General features: G+C 40.4%; 1 protein-coding gene across 1 annotated transcript; it reads right to left on the bottom strand.

The window, feature by feature from the left end:
* Nucleotides 1–1717: 1717 nt before the first annotated feature.
* On the bottom strand, nt 1718–7670 carry LOC142167341 (uncharacterized). The gene is made up of 6 exons (XM_075227505.1): nt 7593–7670; nt 5302–5419; nt 4127–4255; nt 2665–3998; nt 2215–2537; nt 1718–1994 (listed from the first exon to the last, which is right to left on the bottom strand). Exons 1-6 carry the CDS (start codon nt 7668–7670, stop codon nt 1718–1720), a joined length of 2259 nt encoding a protein of 752 aa, XP_075083606.1.
* Between the last annotated feature and the right edge of the window lie 12482 nt (nt 7671–20152).

Here is a 20152-nt window from a genome sequence, read left to right as displayed (position 1 = left end):
TGAGTGGCCATATCTCCCTCTTCTTCTTCTTCTTCTCAATCTGTTCACCCTCATCATCTGTTGCATCTTTCTCAGCTGACTTTCTTTTCTCCATTTTGATCCTTTTTGAATCCTTTCTCACACGTGAAGATTTTTCGGCTTTATTCTCTCATCTAAAGTCACCATATCAGCAGGTCACGCCACTTCATTATCAGTCAGCCTACTTTTCATCAATCCTTTTTACTAGATCAGAAGTTCGTTTAAACACATAACTCAAAAAGGAAAAGATCATCATTAGAATTAACATCCTGAGAAGGACTTGAGGGATCAAGTCCTCATTCAATTCCTCCCTTTTCAGCACATTCACCAATTCTTCCATCCTTCAAGACTTCTATAAACCCAACAACAATTTCAGCCTCACGCTCTAGAATATTAGATCTACCATGTTCCATTTCAGTTAAACTCCCATCAAAATCTACCAAAGACTTCTTGGGATTTTGATTCAGATGGAGGTAGGATTTTGGAAGGTGAAAGAGTTGGGTTCACTTTTGGCATATTTGGAGAGAAGGATTCTTTTTGAGACAATGTTGATTTTGGTTTTGAAGAAAATAATCGGTTTTGGTTAGGTGTAAGAGAAAGAAGTGGATTTTTGGGGCAACGGGTCTGTTCAAAAAAGGTTTAACATTTTGGACTTCAAAAATTAGGAGAGAGGCGGGAATATAGTAATGACATGACACTTCAACAGTTTAAAAAGGCATATATGTATTGGAGAGACTACTAACCTGAGTCGCAGGAACCGAGTTCCTTGATGGTTTTTGAAAATCTGAGCAAAGACTTCTAGAAGTGCAATGTCACTCTTGCTTGTTTTGTCCTGAAACTGCCATATGTGTATACCTGTAACAGTATAGATTTGAGTTAGATGTCACCGAAAAACACTTTTTAGCATTGTACCTTTCGTTCTTAACATAGCCAATCATCGAGGGACCAGGTCCTTAGTTGAGCTTGATCAACCCCAACTCCAGACGATTTCTTTCAAAATGTTCCCTGCTCAGTGCCTTGGTGAAGATGTCTGCTACCCGATCCTTCGTCTTCCAGAACTTCGTACAGATCATAACTTTTTTCAACTTTATCCCTCAAAAAGTGATGTCACACATCAATGTGCTTTGTCTTCCTGTGATATACTAGGTTCAAGTCAGCTTTAGCAGTAGAAAGAGCCACAAAGTTTGTTTCTTTGTACTCCATGAGATCAAGCATGACCCTAGAAAATGTGCCATTCCAGATGTGCTCTTTCTATCCATCAGATATCCAGCATAATCAGCATCAGCATATCCAACCGAGTCAAAATTATCTCCTAAAAAATAGATGAGGACCAGGTCCTGCGTTCCCTTAGGATACTCAAAATTCCTCTGGTAGCCTTCAAGTAAGATTCTTTTGGGCCAGGTTCCAATCAATGTTCTGTCTGAAGGCCTAGAGACCAGGTGCCATACTGTGTTCCTCTCCAACCGATGGAGTTCTTCTTGCATATCAGCTATTCAGTTAGCATTTTTCAATGCTTCTTTGATATTCTTAGGCTCGATTTGAGACAAGAAGATTGAGAGGGAAAATATGTTCCTTGCCTTAGATCTAGGTTGAATACCAGAGTCTAAGGGTGTGATTACATTTTGAAGGGATATGAACTCTTTTTCTTCCAGTTGGATACTTGAACTTCAGAATTTGAAGGACTAGGTTCCTCCATATTTTAAACATCATCGACATCAACAAAATTATGACTTCTACTCCTTTGTTCTGCATTAGGAGTACCTAATGAAGCATCAACAACCCTATGTTCAACTTCAATCGAGGTGATAGAGAGACCAGGTTCCTTTGTGCCTTTTGGATATTCTGCTGCATCTCTTTTATTGTTCCGCTTGACTTGACTTATCAAATCAGTCTTTCCATTTGCAATATCTATAGCTTCACCAGGAGCATTCGTAAATTCTCCATCTTCATCTTCTTTGTTATGTGACCTTTTACCACTATTATTGAGAACAAAATATTTTGCATCCAAAGGCTCTCGGGTAAGTCATTTTCTCCCATTTAGTAGTTCATAGAGAGACTTTTCGAGAATGGACTTGATCATGCACTTGTTAATCAAGTAGCAGCCAGTGTTGACTGCTCCAGCCCATGAACCAGGTCCTCCATAACCAACTTGTTCAGTAAATAAAAACTCGCATGCCCAGTCGTCTGCGCTATAACTCAGCATCATCATCTATGACACTTTGGCATGTTAGATCACCACCATTTAGTGAATCAAGGTCTTCAACATAGATGTTCTTGAACTTTTTGGCTATCAACACCACTTCACCAGTTTTGAGATTGGTGACAATGCAAGATTTGGACAAGAACTTCACTTCATTTTCCTTATCATAGATTTGAGACACACTCAACAAGATATAGTTCAAGCCATTCACATGGTACACATTTTCAATTGTATGGGAGAGTGTTTTGCCAATTTTGCCAACACCAAGAATATAGCCCTTCTTGCCGTTTCCAAAGAACACACTCCCACCTTGGAAGGCCTAGAATGAGAGGAAATCATTCATTCTTCCAGTCGTATGCTTAGAGCAGCCGCTATCCATGTACCATTATTTGACTGCTACCTCTCACTCCAGCCTGTACACGAAATCACTTATTAGACTTAAGAACCCAAGCCAGCTTGGGTCCCTTATAATGGTAGAATGGGCGGATCAAACTTCTTTTCGCCCATGCAGGCAACATATATTTTCCTCTCAGAGGACCAGGTTCCTCAACAATATGCTTCTTTTCAACAAAAACTTTGTTTTTGTGTAGAGACTGAATTTTAACTTTACAAGAGTCCTTGTAATGACCAATTTGACCACAGTGAGTGCACAACCTATTATCAACTACAATTACATACTTGTTGTAGGGATTATAGGAGGTTTTAGCCTTTTGGAACCCGATTCCTTTTCTGTTTCCACCATTACTCTTGTACATAGACGTTATTACATCAGAGGACCGGGTCCATTTAAGTGACTTATCAAGATCATTTTTAACCCTTTTTAGATCCTTATGTAGTTGTCTATTCTTTTCAAGCTCAACAACAAGACTTGCTTTAACTTTCTTAAGCTCACTCTCAAGCTCAAGTTGAGCCTCACTAGCCACTTCTTTACCCTTAGGGGTGTCCATCCATTCTTTCATTTGGTTTTTCATCAAGGTATTTTCTTTAGTTACTTCTTCCACTTGTTCCTTTAAGTCTACAATAAAAACTACCATATCATCTCTCTCTTGTTTTATGTCACCAATTTCTTCAATTAAAGTATTTTTCTCATTAATGAGGCTATGATAGGCATCAATTAATACATTTGCTAAGGACATCAATTTTTTCTTAGAGTAAGTTTTCAAATTTCTTTGAACATCCAGAAAACTTACTTCATCTTCCTCCTTTTCCTCATCATCATCAGATTTGGCCATGAGTGCAAAGATTGGCTCATATTCTGAAGATCCATTGTCAACAACCATCATAGACGAATCTCCTTGGTCATCTTCACCTTCAGATTCACTAGAGGAATCTCCCCAGTAAGCCAGGGCTTGCTTTACCATGTTGTCATCAGCATCTCTTCTATTGATCTTTCTGTCAGGGACCTGGTTCCTCTTAGCCGCCTTTTCAGTGTTAGTTATATAATGATCCTTCTTATGAAGAGGACAGTCTTTAATAAAGTGTCCAGGCTTTCCATACTTATGACAACAATCATTTCCTTTAGAGTTCCTGCTGGAACTTCCTTTCTTTGGGATCCCGCCATTTTTACCAATCATCTTTTGAAATCTTCGAGTGAGATATGTCATGTCAAATTCATCACTACTTGAGTCAGTGTGGGCATCTTTGAGAACCAGGTTCTTCTCCTTCTTGAGCTCTCTTCTTTCAAGATCTTTCTTTCTCTTCATCTCATAGGTTTTGAGATTTCCAATGAGTTCATCAATGGTCAGCTTCTGCAGATCCTTGGCTTCAGTAATAGCATTCACTTTACTTTCCCAGGAACATGGTAAAACACTGAGTATTTTTGGACCAGCTTGTTTCTTGGGATGACTTCTCTAAGGGAATGAAGCTCATTGATAATGGAGGCAAAACGTGTGTGCATATCTTGAATACTCTCATCCTCCTTCATCTTGAAAATCTCATACTCAGTGGTAAGCATATCAATTTTGGACTGCTTAAACTGAGTAGTTCCCTCATGGGCAGTTTGAATAGCTTCCCAGATCTCCTTAGTAGACTGACAAGCTGAGATGCGGTTGTATTCATATGCCACAAATAAGAATCTTCTTTGCCCTAAAATTCTTTTCAATAGCCTTTCTATCAGCATCGTTGTACCCATTTCTTATTTTTGGGACTGTAACTGTTCCCTCGCCTACAGTTTTCATGGGAACAAAAGGTCCATCACAGATTACATCTCACAACTCTGATTCCTCAACCATGATGAAGTCATGCATTGTTGTTTTTCACCAACCATAGTATTAGCCGTTGAATCTTGGTGATCTATACGTTGATTGTCCTTCCTTGAAGTTTGGTGGAGCATCCATGTAGATCCTTTATAGGTGTTAACCTTTTAGAAAGAACCTACTCTGATACTAATTGATATAAACTAAGAGTCCACCAAACTGTATAGAGAACCAGGTTCTCTATTAGTTCCCACGATAAGCAACAGACTATAAAACCAAACAGTATAGGGAACCAGGTTCTCTATCTGTTCCCACAGTAAATCGACAGTAAATAAAGAACACAATGCAGTTTTATGTGGAAAACTCCCAGCTCACAGGATTAAAAGCCACGACCTACCCTTGTAGGATTTCAACTTCACTACTGAGTAATCTTCATATTACAATCTATTGTAACCTAGGAATTAACCTCCTAATCCCTTACTAACTTGTAACAACTCTATTACAAGCCACTTTGTAATAACTCTATCACAAAGGTTTTACAACTCGACTAACTCTAGCCAAGACACAAACACAAAGTTTAATGATTTACAAAGGTTTCCTATATAGTGTTTCTAACTAAGTTAAATAGGAATTATAAATAAAGAACAAAATAACAAAGACTCAACAAACCTAAGGACTTAAGATATTTTCAATCTTTGGATCTGGTCCTTGAGGTTGCAGTAGCTTTGTTCTTGAGAGATGTGGTGGCTAGCACTTGAGAAAATATTATCTTTTGATTTTCAAGTGTTGGAGAGATGAAATCCCTTGCCTCATGTTGATAATATATGTGTGTGATGTCATCAAGGATGATGCAATAAAGTGTCCTTTAGTTTGGCCTTATCAAGTTACAGTTGTGCTGCTGTACTGCTGCCAGACAATACAGTGCAACAACTTTTACAGCTATAGAGTTGACTGTACGACGACCAGGGGAACTGATCCATATCTGTTCCCTCTGCTGTTCCCTTATCTGATTTTATTGAGAATTGAACCAGACATCTGACTAGTTACTTTGAATACAAGGGAACTAATTGTGTTAGGTTCCTTATATGGTTCTCTCATGAAGTTTGTCAAATCATCAAAATAAAAGACGCATAACTTATCATACAATATCTTAGTATTCAAATGTGTATTCAGATTGAGATGTTTTAATCTTAATACACAAATTGTTATTTAGATTCAGACGTCGTAATCTTAAGAAAAACAAACACGTCACTTTTTTTGTGTGGAAATGACACTAGGTAGTCACTTTTAAGTATGTTGTTTAAAATATATCCAAGTTTACAATACATTTAAAGATTAGCCAATTCGCTCAAACTTCAGAACATCGTGTCCTAAAGTTCAAAAATTGTATCCAAAAATTCGAATCTTATGTCCTGAATTTTAAATTAGTTGTTCAGAAATTTAGGACACTTAGTCCTGAATTTCAAATTAACAGCTCAAAAATTCAGGTTACTTAGTCCTGAAGTTTGGGTGACTTAGCTAATCTTTAAATACATTATAAATTATGACTATATTTTAAATAGAAGATTTAAAAGTGGCTATGATATTCTTTGCCCCTTTTTTGTAGGTCTATTTTCACACCCAAAATTTGTGAAAATATTATTTTGCATTCATTGATCTAATGTAAACATTATGTGCTAGTCACAAGAAGATATTGGCCAAAGAACAAACTACGCATGGATGTATATCTATGTTATATTAAAAGCACGAAGTTCCTTAACGATATGCCGTTCGCCTTTTTTACCTTAAAAATATATTTTATATTAGATAAATTCTAATTTAAACTAATTTCCTACATTGTTATGACCCAATATGTCATCTGTAATTTTAAACATTTATTTATGTGTTCTGAGATCTCGAATAGCACCTTTCAGTATTTCTCGACTTGCGTGCACAATCCATAAATTTTTTCAAAAAGTTTTTATGTGAAAAATGAATAAAAATGGGAAATAGTGCTTTTAAACTCACTTAAGTTGACTTTGGTCAATATTTTTAGAAAACGGATCCGGATCAGTATTTTGATAGTTTCACTAGGTTCGTATTATAATTCGGGACTTGGACGTATGCCCGAAATTTAATTTGGAAGTCCCTAACTTGAGTTATCGCCATTTATTGAAAATTACAAGTTTGAAAGCTTAAAGATTCCAAAGGTTGACTGTGAATTTGACTTTATCGATATCGGACTCCGATTGAGATTTCGAGAGTTGGAATAGCTCCATTATGTCATTTATGACTTGTACGCCAAATTTGAAATCATTCCGGATTCGCTTAATATGTTTCGGCACGGGTTTTGTATAGTGAAAAGTTTGGAACTCATAAGTCTGAATCGAGGTGTGAATTGTAAGTTCGACGTTATTTGACGTGATTTGAGGCCTCGAGTAAGTCCGTATTTTATTACGGGACTTGTTGGAATATTCGTACGAGGTCCCGAGAGGCTCGGGTGAGTTTTTGACGAGTTTCAGACCATTTTTGTGCAAGAACACAGGTCTGGTTCTGGTGTGTCGCACCTGCGCAATTTTGGCCGCAGGTGCGTGATCGCTTCTGCGGAGGCAGTGTCGCTTCTACGACTTTGAGGGCAGGGAAGAAGCTTTGCTTTTGCGAAGCTTGGGACGCAGGTGTGATGCCCGCTTCTATTGTGCCATGATCGCATATGCGATCTTTCACGTTTCTGTGGTTCCCTTCGCGCATCTGCGCAGTCGCTTCTGCGACGTGAAGGTCCGCAGATGAGGTCCTCTGCTTTGCTTCCCTGTTCCGCAAATGCGAGCTTTGTCTTGCAAATGCGAGTTCGCAGATGCTGAACTTATGTCCGCAGATGCGAAAATGCTGGACAGAATACATAAAATCGGGTGTTAGCCATGTTTGCTCACTTTTGAGTTTTGAGTCTTGGATTTGGGCGATTTCAAAGGGGTTTTTCACGACTTCGACCCGGGTAAGTGTTCTATATCCAAAAGTGATTATATTTAATAAATTCATGTTTATATTCATCATTTATTTTGGATTTAGATGGAAGAAATTAAAAAATTTGTAAAACTTTCCAAAAACAAAAATATAGGATTTGAGAGACAATCCGATGCTGGAATTCGATAATTTTAGTATGGTTGATGTGAGCACCTAATTTTTTACCGTGCTTGAATATTTACCGCTCCCATCTTCCCAGGCATGTCCCCACTCAACTTTTCTTTGTCCTCCATGCTTGTCCCCCATGCTTTGTCCCCCATGCTATGTCCCCCATGCTTGTCCCACATGCTTTGTCCCCCATGCTTGTCCCCCACACACAACCCCCCACACATCCCTATTTTCTTTCTTCATGTGGAGGGGAAAAAGATGACCAAAAAAGACCATCTTCTTCCCTCTATTAATTCCAGCAAGAGAGACACCAAAAAAAAAAAAACAAGAGGGAGGGACAGGCAAAATATTAGACAAAAAAGACAGCAAGCTTTCTTCTTCTTCCTGATTTTTTGACAAAACTTGAACTCCCTCACTTGGCTTCAAGACAGAACCATTTTACTACCCAAAAACCAGTTGTGTTCTACCATGAAAACCCGTCACTGAAGCTTCAAACACTATACCAAAACTCAATTGAAAACACACCCAAAAGAGAAGGGAAAAGAACGGCCTACCCCATCTCCTTCACCTTCAGCAGCCGATACACCCCCCCCCCAAAAAAAATAAGTGACCCAGCGACCCTTACGATTCTGACAACTCCATAGCCTCCTCCTCCATAGGATCCTTCTTTCTCGCTCGTTTCCTTCTGTTTTGCCATATTTTCCGGCAAAACTAGTCGAGCAGCCAAACTCTGTCGAAGATCCGGCGAAGCTTCTAGGTTGGTTCAATTTTTCGGCGAAAGTTTCGGTTACTCGGAAGATTCTGTTTTCTTGCACTTCGTCAATAGAGGTTCTTTTCTTTTTTTTCACTCTCTTCTATGTTCATATTATGCTCTTGCCAATGTTTAAATGAATGGTTTTGGTTTTCTGATTTATTATTTATTTATTTTAGCATGAAGATGCTTTAATTTGCTCTAATGGTGATTAACTTGTTGTATTTGTTTAGAGTAAATCGGAAGTATTTAATTTAATACGTTTGGGATAGAACATGGCTATATTAATTCACTTGGATTTTCTTAATAATGAAAGATTTTAAAGTTTCATTCTTTTCTCTCTTCTACTGTTTCGCTCGAATTACCATGCTTTATTAGCTTTCATCAAACCTTCTCAATTTGTGTTGCTTGAATGTTTGTGTTAGTAAGTTTTCATCGCTTTATATGGTATACTATTTAATGTTCTGTTGACTTTAATCTTATGAATATTAATTGCTTAATTGGTAAAAGAATGTCATGGGCTATAATGTGGGTCTTGAACCATAAGAAATTTGGGCCAAGTAATAGATCATGTTAGCTAGCCTATTTAATCCCCAATAATATCTTGTCCATAAATTTGGCATCACGTTAATCTCAAACTTAGAAAGAATTAATTCATGAACACCGCTAGTATGCTTTAGGCGCGTATTAATTAATCAAATTATCGTGATTATGTACACATTCGCGTGACATAGTTATGATTTTCAAATATTAAAATTGAAGTATGCGTTAGCGCAACTTTGGGCAAAACAATCTTAGTATAATAAAATGTTATTAATTGTGTACACGTACGCGAGACATGATTTTGGCACAATAAACAAAACGGATTCACACAAGTGATTCGTTTCAAATATAATTCCATATTTTAATAATTAAAAGCGGAAAGATAAAACATGGAACCCTATAAATCACAGTTTATCCAAAATTAATTTAAGCCAAGTTTAATTCAATAAAGCGACCGTGCTAGAACCACGGGACTCGAAAATGCCTTACACCTTCTCCCCAGTCAACAGAAATCCTTATCCAGACTTTGTTTTTTGCAGACCAATAATAATAGAGTCAAACATTCCTTTGATTAGGGATTCAAATAAAAGGTAACTTGGAACACCCAAAAACTCAATTCCAAGTGGCGACTCTATAAATAAAATAATCCCTACTCAAGTTTGTCAGTTTAATTGGAGAAACTCTTTAACCCACTATCCATAACACACATTATCATTTTGCGGGTAGAAAAGGGGTGTGACAGCTCTGGCGACTCTGCTGGGGACTTCAAGATTTCGAGCTTGTACATTGACTTTATTTGGCTTTATTAATTTTTGTATATATTGTGATTTATTTGGGCCTAATGTGTTACTTGTCGAGTTTTACCGTTTTGATATTGTTGAACTGTACATATAAATTGTATCTTCTCTCGCATCCCTCTAAGTCTTCTGATAATTAGTTATGTTGTGTTTGCCTACCAGCATCACAAAATTTCTGTCTTGAGATAAAGCCAGTTAGCCTACCAACTTCTGGTGAAGGATTTAATCACACGTGTTTAGGCGGGAGAGCCGTTAGCTAGCCAGTGCTATTCTACTACTGGTGACGCTTGACGCTCCTCGGCTCGGGTTGTCCGCCCGGGTAAGCCAGGTCTAGATACCATCTCCTTTAGGATTTACAAACTTAGAAGAACAAGCCACAAGCAATGAATATCCCTAGTAGGCTACGCTTTATTTGCATCATGTGCATTTGACTTAGCAGCGCTCGACACAGAGGTCGAGTTCTGTTTTAGGACAGACTTTGTTGAGAGCATTATGTCGTGTTACGTGCTACTTGTTGCATTATTTGGGAGGCTTGCATGTCGACTGGCTTTAGCATATATCAGTTGAACGAAGAGAAAAAAAAATGATGTGGTTTAGTGCGTATGGTTTTTAAAGATTAATTTTCATTAAAAAAAAAGAACATAGTCGATTTTACCGAACTACGCGGGTCTGATTCTCATCGGATGTGAGATATGTAGGCAAACCTCGTCGGTTCCGGCCCCAATTTTCAAAAAAAAAAAAAATTCAAAAATATTTTCCTTTTCCTTAATTCCCTATTTACAATTCTTTCCTTAGAAAATAAAAAAAAATACTAAATCCAATTTTTTTTTTATAGTTCCACAGTTTAGCTTTTATTTATTTATTTATATTCTTTTATAGAGTCAAAACCCGAGAAATCAAAATTTTTGTGTGTCAATAATATATTTGATCAAAGCCTAACCCCGTGTCTGGGTAGACAGGTATACCATAAGTGGGGAAAGAGGTAAGTCTGAAAAGAGTCCCAGATCAGAAGGGATACCAGATTTTCTCATTGTCGATCAGATACCACAGTTGTTGTGGGATTGGTGGAGAGACTTTAAGGAATATGAGCGAAACGAGATAAAGAAATACTTGGGACATTTGGTTCACATGATTACGATAAAACCCAGGAGGGATGTGATTGAAGCTTTGATTCCGCACTGGGATCCTGAAAAGAATGTGTTCCGTTTTACCGACTGTGAAATGACTCCGACCTTGGAGGAAATCGCCCATTTCCAGGGGTGGAGCCTCAATCTTCACCGCCAAAGGCCCATAGTACCAAAAAATGTGAACGAGGGTAGGTTTCTGAAGCTTTTGAAGGTCTAGGGGGCAATATGAAGGCCTAGGAGGCAAATGGGTTAAGTTGGGCTTTTTGTTTCAGTTGTATGGCCTAGAATGCAATTTCGAAAGGAATGTGAGAAAATTGAAATCAAAGGAAGATAAGGAAACATGGAAGGTACATAGAAGGTTTGAATTTATGGTCACTTTTTTGGGGAATGTAGTTCTCCCGGAAAGAGAGGGACGCATTGACATCCGCTTGGCAGGTATAGTTGAGGCTCTGACCTCAGAAGGGGGTGATTATACTTTAGTCCCTATGATTCTTTCTTGCATTTTTCGTGCTTTAACTAGATGCAAAATGGGCGCGCGAAACTTTGATGGTTGCAACATTTTGTTACAGATATGGTTTTTGGAGCAATCCTATCGTCATCCTACGATCACTAATTTTAGTGAGCTATGGCCCAATCATACTTATGATCACCAGAAAAGAATTGACGAATGTGACTTATCAGAGGGGATTGGCACCTGGAAAGAACTACTTCTTACTCTGTCTGCCAAACGGATTACTTGGAACTACGATTGGTTCTCCTCTAAAGAGGTCATTTGTGAGTTTGCATACCATTCTTATTTGGTACTCATAGGATTGGATGGCGTTCAGTCTTATGCTCCACTTCGGGTAATGCGCCAATTTGCACGACTACAGGAGGTGCCACCATCACGAGATATGAGCAAGTTCTGTTATGATTTTGGTAAAGATCAACCTCATGACGAAGAAGAAATTATGAAAATTTGGTATGCAAGTAAAGTCTCGGAGTTGAATGATATGGTAGAAGACCGAGATCATGGAGAGGTGATCCCTGAATATATTACCTGGTTTCATGACCCTTCGTCGCTTAGAGATAGGCCTGAAGGATCCAACAAGAGGAGAAATGATCAAAGAGCTATAGAAAGGTTAAAAGAGGAATTAGAGCATTCTCGGATGACCATATCTAAACAACAAACCCAACTGCAAGCCGGAGTCGCTCAGATTCATTTAAATATTGAGAAAGATTATCAATCAGCCTTACGGGGCATGGATAAAGATCTAAAGCATGCTAAAAATGAGGCGGCCCGCTTAGAAGAAGAATTGGCAAGCACTATTGGTTTAGTTAGAAGAGTTGAGGCAAATAACAATGTTGAAATGCATAAGCTGCAAGAAGACTTGAGTATCATTGAAGAGGATACGCACCAACAACAATTGGAGTTTGATCAGCAGAGAGAGCATTTTGAAAGAGAAAGGGCCCATTGGATATACTCAAAGGGTCAGTTTCTTGCACAATTGGAAGAAATAAAAAGGCATAAGGGAGGTCATCAACATGCAGATTTTGAGGTAGAGCGGCGTCAGTGGATGATTGAGAGAGCTGTGCTAAACCGCCGTATTAAAGAATATGAGGGACGCGAGACTGAGATGGGTAACGCCCTCAACACTACCCAGATATGGTTGCAGAATTGTCACGTGAATATGGGGCAAGCTAGAGAGCAAGTACTTCAATTGGCAGAGAAAGCAACATATATTCATGACGATCATCGTCATCTAAACAATGAGAAAGTTGGTCAACAGGCACGTGCCCTCGTTCCACAATTGCCGGGAGTGTTTCAGAATTTGTACGAGATGTTGGGAGGAGAGTGGAGGCCAAGGGATGCAGACCATTGATGATATCAGTTTAAGAAAGAATGCCATTGAAGATTAAAGTTTTAGTGCAGTCAATTAGTTTTTAGTTTCATTTTGCATTTGTCGTATTTTTAATTTTAGATTTGTCGCATTTTCAGTCATATTTATGTCTTTAGAGTCAATTTGAAAAAAAAAAATCAAAATTGTTATTATTTCCCCCTGAACTACGTAATGATCTGATTCATGCGGTGACATGATACGTAAGCAACCCACAAAAGGTTCGATCAAAATATTTTTCAATGGTTCTAAGATGAGAATCAAAATGAGGCGTGAGTAAAAAAATAAAAAATAAAAAAAAATGAGAAGAAAATAAGAGCGTCAATAAGAAGCAACCTCATAAGCCGGAATGAAACATGAAGCCTCCAAAAGCATGCTAGAAATAGTGACAATGATAGGAGCATGGCTCATTATGTGTGATTCATATCTATAAAATGCTTAACCCTGACATGTTTGCTGTCTCTTACGTAGTAAGCTTAAGGTGGTTGGTTTGTGGTGAAACTGGCAACCCACCATTACTTCACTAGATCTAAGGGAGCAGTAGTAATGGCCAACGATGATGAGATCGAGCTGATCACTAACGACCCCCAGGGTCAATCAGTTGAACAAGAGTCGGAGGAAATAAGAAAATTGAGACAGCAATTGTCTGATGTATATCAAGCTTGGGTGTCTGGTCAGCCTCCACCCTGTGGTCCCTCAGAGGGAACTTCCACCGTACCCCTGGCTACTCAACCATTGCTCCATACAACGAGCGACCACATCCTACCACATGGGTATGTGCCAAACTACAGCCTCCACGTTGCTCAGGGTACCTCTAATGTGCGACCTCCAGTCGCACCGGTCAGGAACACTCCTCTAGTCGTGTCTGGCGCACCGGCATACACAATCCCGCCTCCACCTCCTGTGACGAGGCCAATCAACGAGCCACCATCTCATGCTTATTATGGCCAATACTACTCTCCAAATATGGATTTCGGGGTCTCGGCTCCATATAATCAGACTCCTCAGTACGAGTCACCAGTGGAAAATGAAAAGCTTGCCAAGACGGTTGAGCCGGATGAGATGGCCAGGAAAATGAAAAGTCTTGAACAGAACATAAAGAACATACAGGGACTAGGGGTCACAAAAGTGTTTCGTTCAGTGATCTATGCATGTTCCCTCACATCCATTTGCCACCAGGGTTCAAGACCCCAAAATTCGAGAAGTATGATGGACACGGCGACCCTATCGCCCATTTGAAAAGGTACTGCAACTAGCTGAGGGGTCCAGGTGGAAAAGAAGAATTACTGATGGCCTATTTTGGGGAAAGTCTTGTAGGGGTAGCCTCCGAATGGTTCATTGACCAGGATATCTCTCACTGGCATGTCTGGGATGACATGGCCCAAGCCTTCGTCAAACAATTTCAATACAACATAGATATTGCGCCGGATCGCAATTCCCTGTCCAATATGAAGAAAAAGCCGGCTAAAAGCTTTAGGGAGTATGCAATCAAGTGGAGGGAGCAAGCAACTAGAGTTAAGCCACCCATGGATAACCACGAGTTGATCACTATTTTTCTGGAGGCCCAAGAGCCTGATTACTTTCAGAACATGATGTCAGCAATGGGTAGGCCTTTTGCGAAAGCGATCAAAATAGGAGAAATGGTCGAAAATGTCCTCAAGACTGGCAGAATTGTAAGTCAAGCTGCTCTCAAAGCCACCACCCAAGCTATCCAAAATGGGTCGGGAAGTTTGGCAAATAGAAAGAAGAGAGATGAAGGGTCCAAGATGACTTCGGGATCCAGGGAAGTTCAAAGAGGGGCATCGCACCCTTATGTGCAAGTTCTGCAGGGGCAATCCAGCTACCCTCAACATTACTATCCCATGCCAATTCCTCAGTACTCTGTGGGACCGCCACAATATACAGTGTTTAATGCTCAATCATATGCTCGTCCTCCCAATCAACAGGTACGGGCACCAGCTCCAAGATTCCCCCGACCTCAGCAGCAAAATTTTCGGGCACCCTACAATGCTCGTCCTAGGCAGGATTATGGTCGAGAGCAGAGGCCGGTGGAAAAATTTACTCCATTGGCTGAATCATACTCTAGTATATTCCAGAAGTTGAAGCAGATAGGCGTGATTGGACCCATCACTCCCCACCATATGCATCCCAATTCACACTGATTTTAAGCAAATACTAGATGTGAATATCATTCAGGTGCTCCGGGGTATAGCACTGATGACTGTTGGACCCTGAAAAGAGCCATAGAAAGACTCATTGTTGAAAAATTGATTGTAGTCAAGAATGGCGAGGACCCTCATAATGTGACCAATAACCCATTGCCAGTACACAAAGATGTTCATTTTGTAGGAATGATTGGCTGAGATCATGAATACAAGACGGTTGGTCGAGCAGAAATGACAGTGGTAATGATTCAAGAGGGAACCAAACTGGAAGTAAGTCCAAGCCTAGATGCACCGTTGATTGTGAAAGGCTCCCAGAGCTTAGAGAGGGCAACTTTATATGTTCCAAAAATCTCGAGGTTGGAAGTTCGCTCCAATGTTCCAAACCCAAAGTTATACGTCCTTGGAGGTCACCCCATCACAAAGCAGAATCAGGGCGATACGACGGGTATAATAGAACCGATCATAATCAAGCCTGCCACACAACCCCGTGTAACAAATACGAAAACCATCCCTTGGAACTACAACAAAACTGTAGTAACCTACAAAGGCAAGGAAATCATAGAAGAAGTGGGGGAAACTGGAGGTTTGACTCGATCAGGGAGGTGTTACTCTCCATAAGAGTTGAGGAAGGCTAAGCAAATCAGAGAAGGTCAAATGCCAATAAAGAAACCGGTCACTGAAGAAGAGGCAGAGGAGTTTTTGAAAAAGATGAAAGTTCAGGATTACTCAATCATTGACCAGCTGAGAAAGACTCCTGCCCAAATCTCTCTGTTATCTCTGCTCATACACTCAGGAGAGCATGCCCGTGTACTAATCAAAATCCTGAATGAGGCACATGTCTCAGAGAATACCACCGTGAATCAGTTAGAGAAGATGGCCAATAGATTTTTTGAGGTGAACAAAATTTCCTTTACTGATGATGAACTTCCTGAGGAGGGATCCGGTCACAATAGGGCTTTGCACTTGATTATCAAATGTGAGGGGAATTATGTGAAGCGAGTCATGGTTGATGGAGGCTCAAGTGTAGATGTATGCCCCCTCTCTACCTTGCAAAGTATGAAGATCAATACAGACAGGATCCGACCCAGCAATGTTCGCATTCAGGATTTTGACGGCTCAGCGAGAGATACCATTGGGGAGATCAACCTTACCATGACGATTGGGCCTGTTGATTTTGAAATTGTCTTCCAGGTAGTGGACATGGAAACTTCTTATAACTTTCTTCTTGGAAGGCCATGGATCTATACGGCCCGAGCTGTGCCATCCACCTTGCATCAGATGCTCAAATTCGAGCACGACATGCAAGAAATTATTGTTCATGGAGAAGACGAGTCATCCATTTATAAAGACCCGTTAATCCCATGTATTGAGGCCAAGAAAGGATGTGAGTCTATTGTCTATCAGGCTTTCGAAGTGGTTGTTGTGGACCATGTTGAGGAAGGAAAACCCATTCTACATTCGCGTCTCTCCGCCACATCTGTAATGGTGGCTGCACTTATGATGAGACAAGGTTATGAGCCAGGAAAAGGTTTGGGGGCATCATTGCAAGGAATTTCAGAACCCATTTCTCCGTTCAGTAACAGGGGTACTTTTGGTTTAGGATTCAGGCCAACACAAGCAGATGAAGACAAAGCCAAGCACCGCAAAAAAACACGGTTGGGTCTTGCAGCAACCTATCCCTCACGTTTTCTACACTTTTGTCGATCCACGATTCAAACATGGTCAAAATTCCTCGGCGCATGCAAACATTGATGAAATTTGCCATGGCCTCAGCCAGATATTTTCTGAAGTGAATATGTTCCAGGCTGGTGAAGGCACTAGTCGTACCGATATGCAACTAATTGGCCTAGAAACCATGCTCAATAACTGGGAAGCAACTCCTCTCCCCACAAGGAAGGAGTCTTGTTTTGTTAATGCCGACTTTAATAACATGACATACATGCGGAATTCACACCCAGATCTCAAAAACTATCTAATTTCGAAATAATGCATCAAGAGGTCAAATATGATAAAGATAAGGTTTTTGATGAAATAAAAAGAGAGTTGGAACAATTTGAAAACAAGCCTAGGCCCAACCTCAATGAAACTGAGCCAATTAATATCGGAGGTCATGAAGAAGTTAGAGAAACAAAGATAAGCATTCACACCAAACAAAAAACCAGAGATGTCTTGATTCAACTTTTATTTGAGTATAGAGATGTATTTGCCTGGTCTTATGATGATATGCCTAGTTTAAGCGTCAATTTAGTGGTTCATAAGCTTCCCACGTATCCTGATTTTCCACCAGTCCAACAGAAGCATCGAAAATTTAAAACGGACATGAGTGATAAAATCAAAGAGGAAATAATGAAGCAATTGAGCGCCAATGTTGTCAGAGCCGTACGATACACCACATGGGTGGCAAATGTTGTGCCCGTGCCAAAGAAAGATGGAAAAACTAGAGTCTGTGTTGACTACAAAGACCTGAACAAAGCAAGTCCTAAGGATAATTTTCCTTTGCCGAACATCCATATTCTTGTAGATAATTGTGCAAAGCATGAGATACAGTCGTTCGTGGATTGCTATGATGGGTACCACCAGATTCTAATGGATGAGGGTGATGCAGAAAAGACCGCTTTCACCACTCCGTGGGGTACCTATTGTTACAGGGTCATGCCATTCGGTTTAAAGAATGCAGGGGCAACTTACATGAGGTCCATGGCCACCATTTTTCACGACATGATGCACAAAGAGATTGAAGTATATGTCGACGATGTCATCATAAAATCAAAGACACAGGCTGACCACGTGAATGATTTGAAAAAGTTCTTCGAACGGCTTCGAAGGTATGACCTTAAGCTCAATCCATCCATATGTGCATTTGGGGTTCCATCTGGGAAACTCCTCGGTTTTATAGTCAGTCGGAGAGGCATCGAATTGGATCCATCTAAGATAAAGTCCATTCGAGATCTGCCACCCCCGAAGAACAAAAAGGAGGTCATGAGTTTGCTCGGAAGGTTGAACTATATCAGTAGGTTCATTGCTCAGCTCACAACCACGTGCGAGCCCATCTTTAAGTTACTGAAAAAGGATGCTGCAATCAAGTGGACAGACGGTTGCTAAAATACTTTTGACAGGACCAAAGATTATCTATCAAAACCCCCTATACTGGTCCCACTGAACCTGGTAGGCCTTTGTTTTTATATCTATCGGTGATGGATAATTCCTTTGCATGCGTTCTGGGGTAACATGATGCGACAGGCAAAAAGGAACAAGCAATATATTATTTGAGCAAGAAGTTAACCAATTATGAGGTTAAGTACACCCTTTTAGAAAGGACATGTTGTGCTTTGACTTGGGTCGCTCAGAAGTTGAGACCTTATCTTTTGACCTATACTACTTACCTCATATCCAGAATGGATCCTCTGAAGTATATTTTCCAAAAGCCAATGCCCACCGGCAGGCTCGCAAAATGGCAAATCCTGCTCACAGAGTTCGACATCGTCTATGTCACTCGCACTGCGATGAAAGCACAGGCTTTGGCCGATCATTTGGCAGAGAATCCAGTTGATGATGAGTACAAGCCACTTACCACATACTTCCCAGATGAAGAGGTCAACTCAATAGAGGAAGTAGTTCCAGACGACAACCCTCTATGGAAAATGTATTTTGATGGAGCTGTCAATATCAAAGGAGTTGGGATCGGGGCAATCCTCATCTCACCTATTGGACAGTATTACCTTGCAATAGCCCGGCTTCGGTTCTTCTGTACCAATAATACGGCAGAATACGAAGCCTGTATCATGGGTTTGAAAATGGCCCTCGATATGGATGTGCATGAACTATTGGTTATGGGAGATTCTGACTTGCTTATCCGGCAAGCCCAATGTGAATGTGAGACTCGAGACATCAAGCTTATTCCATACAGACAATGTGTACAAGATTTGAGCAAAAGATTCAAATCCATCGAGTTAAGGTACATTCCCAGGTTTCACAACGAGCTAGCCGACACTTTGGCTACTTTAGCCTCGATGCTCCCTTATCCGGGAAACACCCATATCGATCCACTAGAAATCCAAGTTCGGAATCAACACGATTACTGCAATACAATTGAGATAGAACCAGATGGTGAACTATGGTATCATGACATAAAACAATTCCTGAAAATGAGAGAATACCTAGAGCACGCCAAGGGAGATCAAAAAAGAACTATAAGGAGGCTCGCCAGCGGTTTCTTCCTGAATGGGGAAATTTTGTACAAAAGGACCCCAGATTTGAACTTGTTGAGATGCGTAGATGCCACAGAAGCTGAGCGGATCATGAGTGAAGTGTATTCGGGGGTATGCGGACCGCACATGAATGGATATGTTTTGGCGAAGAAGATTCTGCGGGCGGGGTATTATTGGCTTACAATGGAGCGAAATTGCTTCAGTTTTGTTCGCAAGTGTCACCAATGCCAGATTCATGGTGACCTGATTCACTCGCCACCTTCGGAGTTGCATCCCATGTCCTTTCCTTGGCCTTTCATTGCTTGGGGAATGGATGTTATTGGGCCAATTGAGCCAAAGGCTTCAAATGGGCATAGATTCATTTTGGTTGCAATTGATTACTTCACCAAGTGGGTGGAGGCCGTCACTTTCAAAGCACTCACCAAGAAAGCAGTGGTAGACTTTGTTCATTCCAACATCATCTGCCGCTTTGGTATCCCAAATACCATTATCACTGACAATGCAGCCAATCTCAATAGTCATTTGATGAAGGAGGTATGCGAGCGATTTAAAATTATGCATCGCCATTCTATCCCTTACCGGCCAAAAGCCAATGGATCCGTTGAGGCAGCGAACAAGAACATCAAGAAGATTCTTAGGAAAATGATCCAAGGTTCGAGACAATGGCATGAAAAGTTGCCTTTTGCTCTTTTGGGATACCGCACGACTGCTCGCACATCTGTTGGTGCAACTCCTTATCTGTTGGTATATGGGACGGACGCTGTAATACCGGTTGAAGTCAAAATTCCCTCTCTTCGGATCATTTTGGAGTCGGAGATTGAAGATACAGAATGGGTAAAGGCCCGATTAGAACAACTAATGCTGATTGATGAAAAATGGCTAGCAGCAGTGTGCTTTGGCCAGTTATACCAACAAAGAATGGCACGCGCTTACAACAAGAAAGTGCGTCCAAGGCATTTCGAGGTAGGCCAAATCGTTCTGAAACGCGTTCTTCCACGCCAAGTAGAAGCTAAAGGAAAGTTCGCCCCAAACTGGAAAGGACCCTACATCATCAAGAAAGTGTTACCAAAAGGGGCCTTGCACTTGGTAGATGAAGAAGGACGGGTACCAGACATGACTATTAATGCAGATGCAGTCAAAAGATATTATGTCTGATATATATCTAC

Source organism: Nicotiana tabacum, chromosome 2, assembly GCF_000715075.1.
Source record: "Nicotiana tabacum cultivar K326 chromosome 2, ASM71507v2, whole genome shotgun sequence".
Classification (NCBI taxonomy): domain Eukaryota; kingdom Viridiplantae; phylum Streptophyta; class Magnoliopsida; order Solanales; family Solanaceae; genus Nicotiana; species Nicotiana tabacum.
Note: the sequence above shows the minus strand (reverse complement) of the source record. Positions and strands in the feature narration are given on the sequence as shown.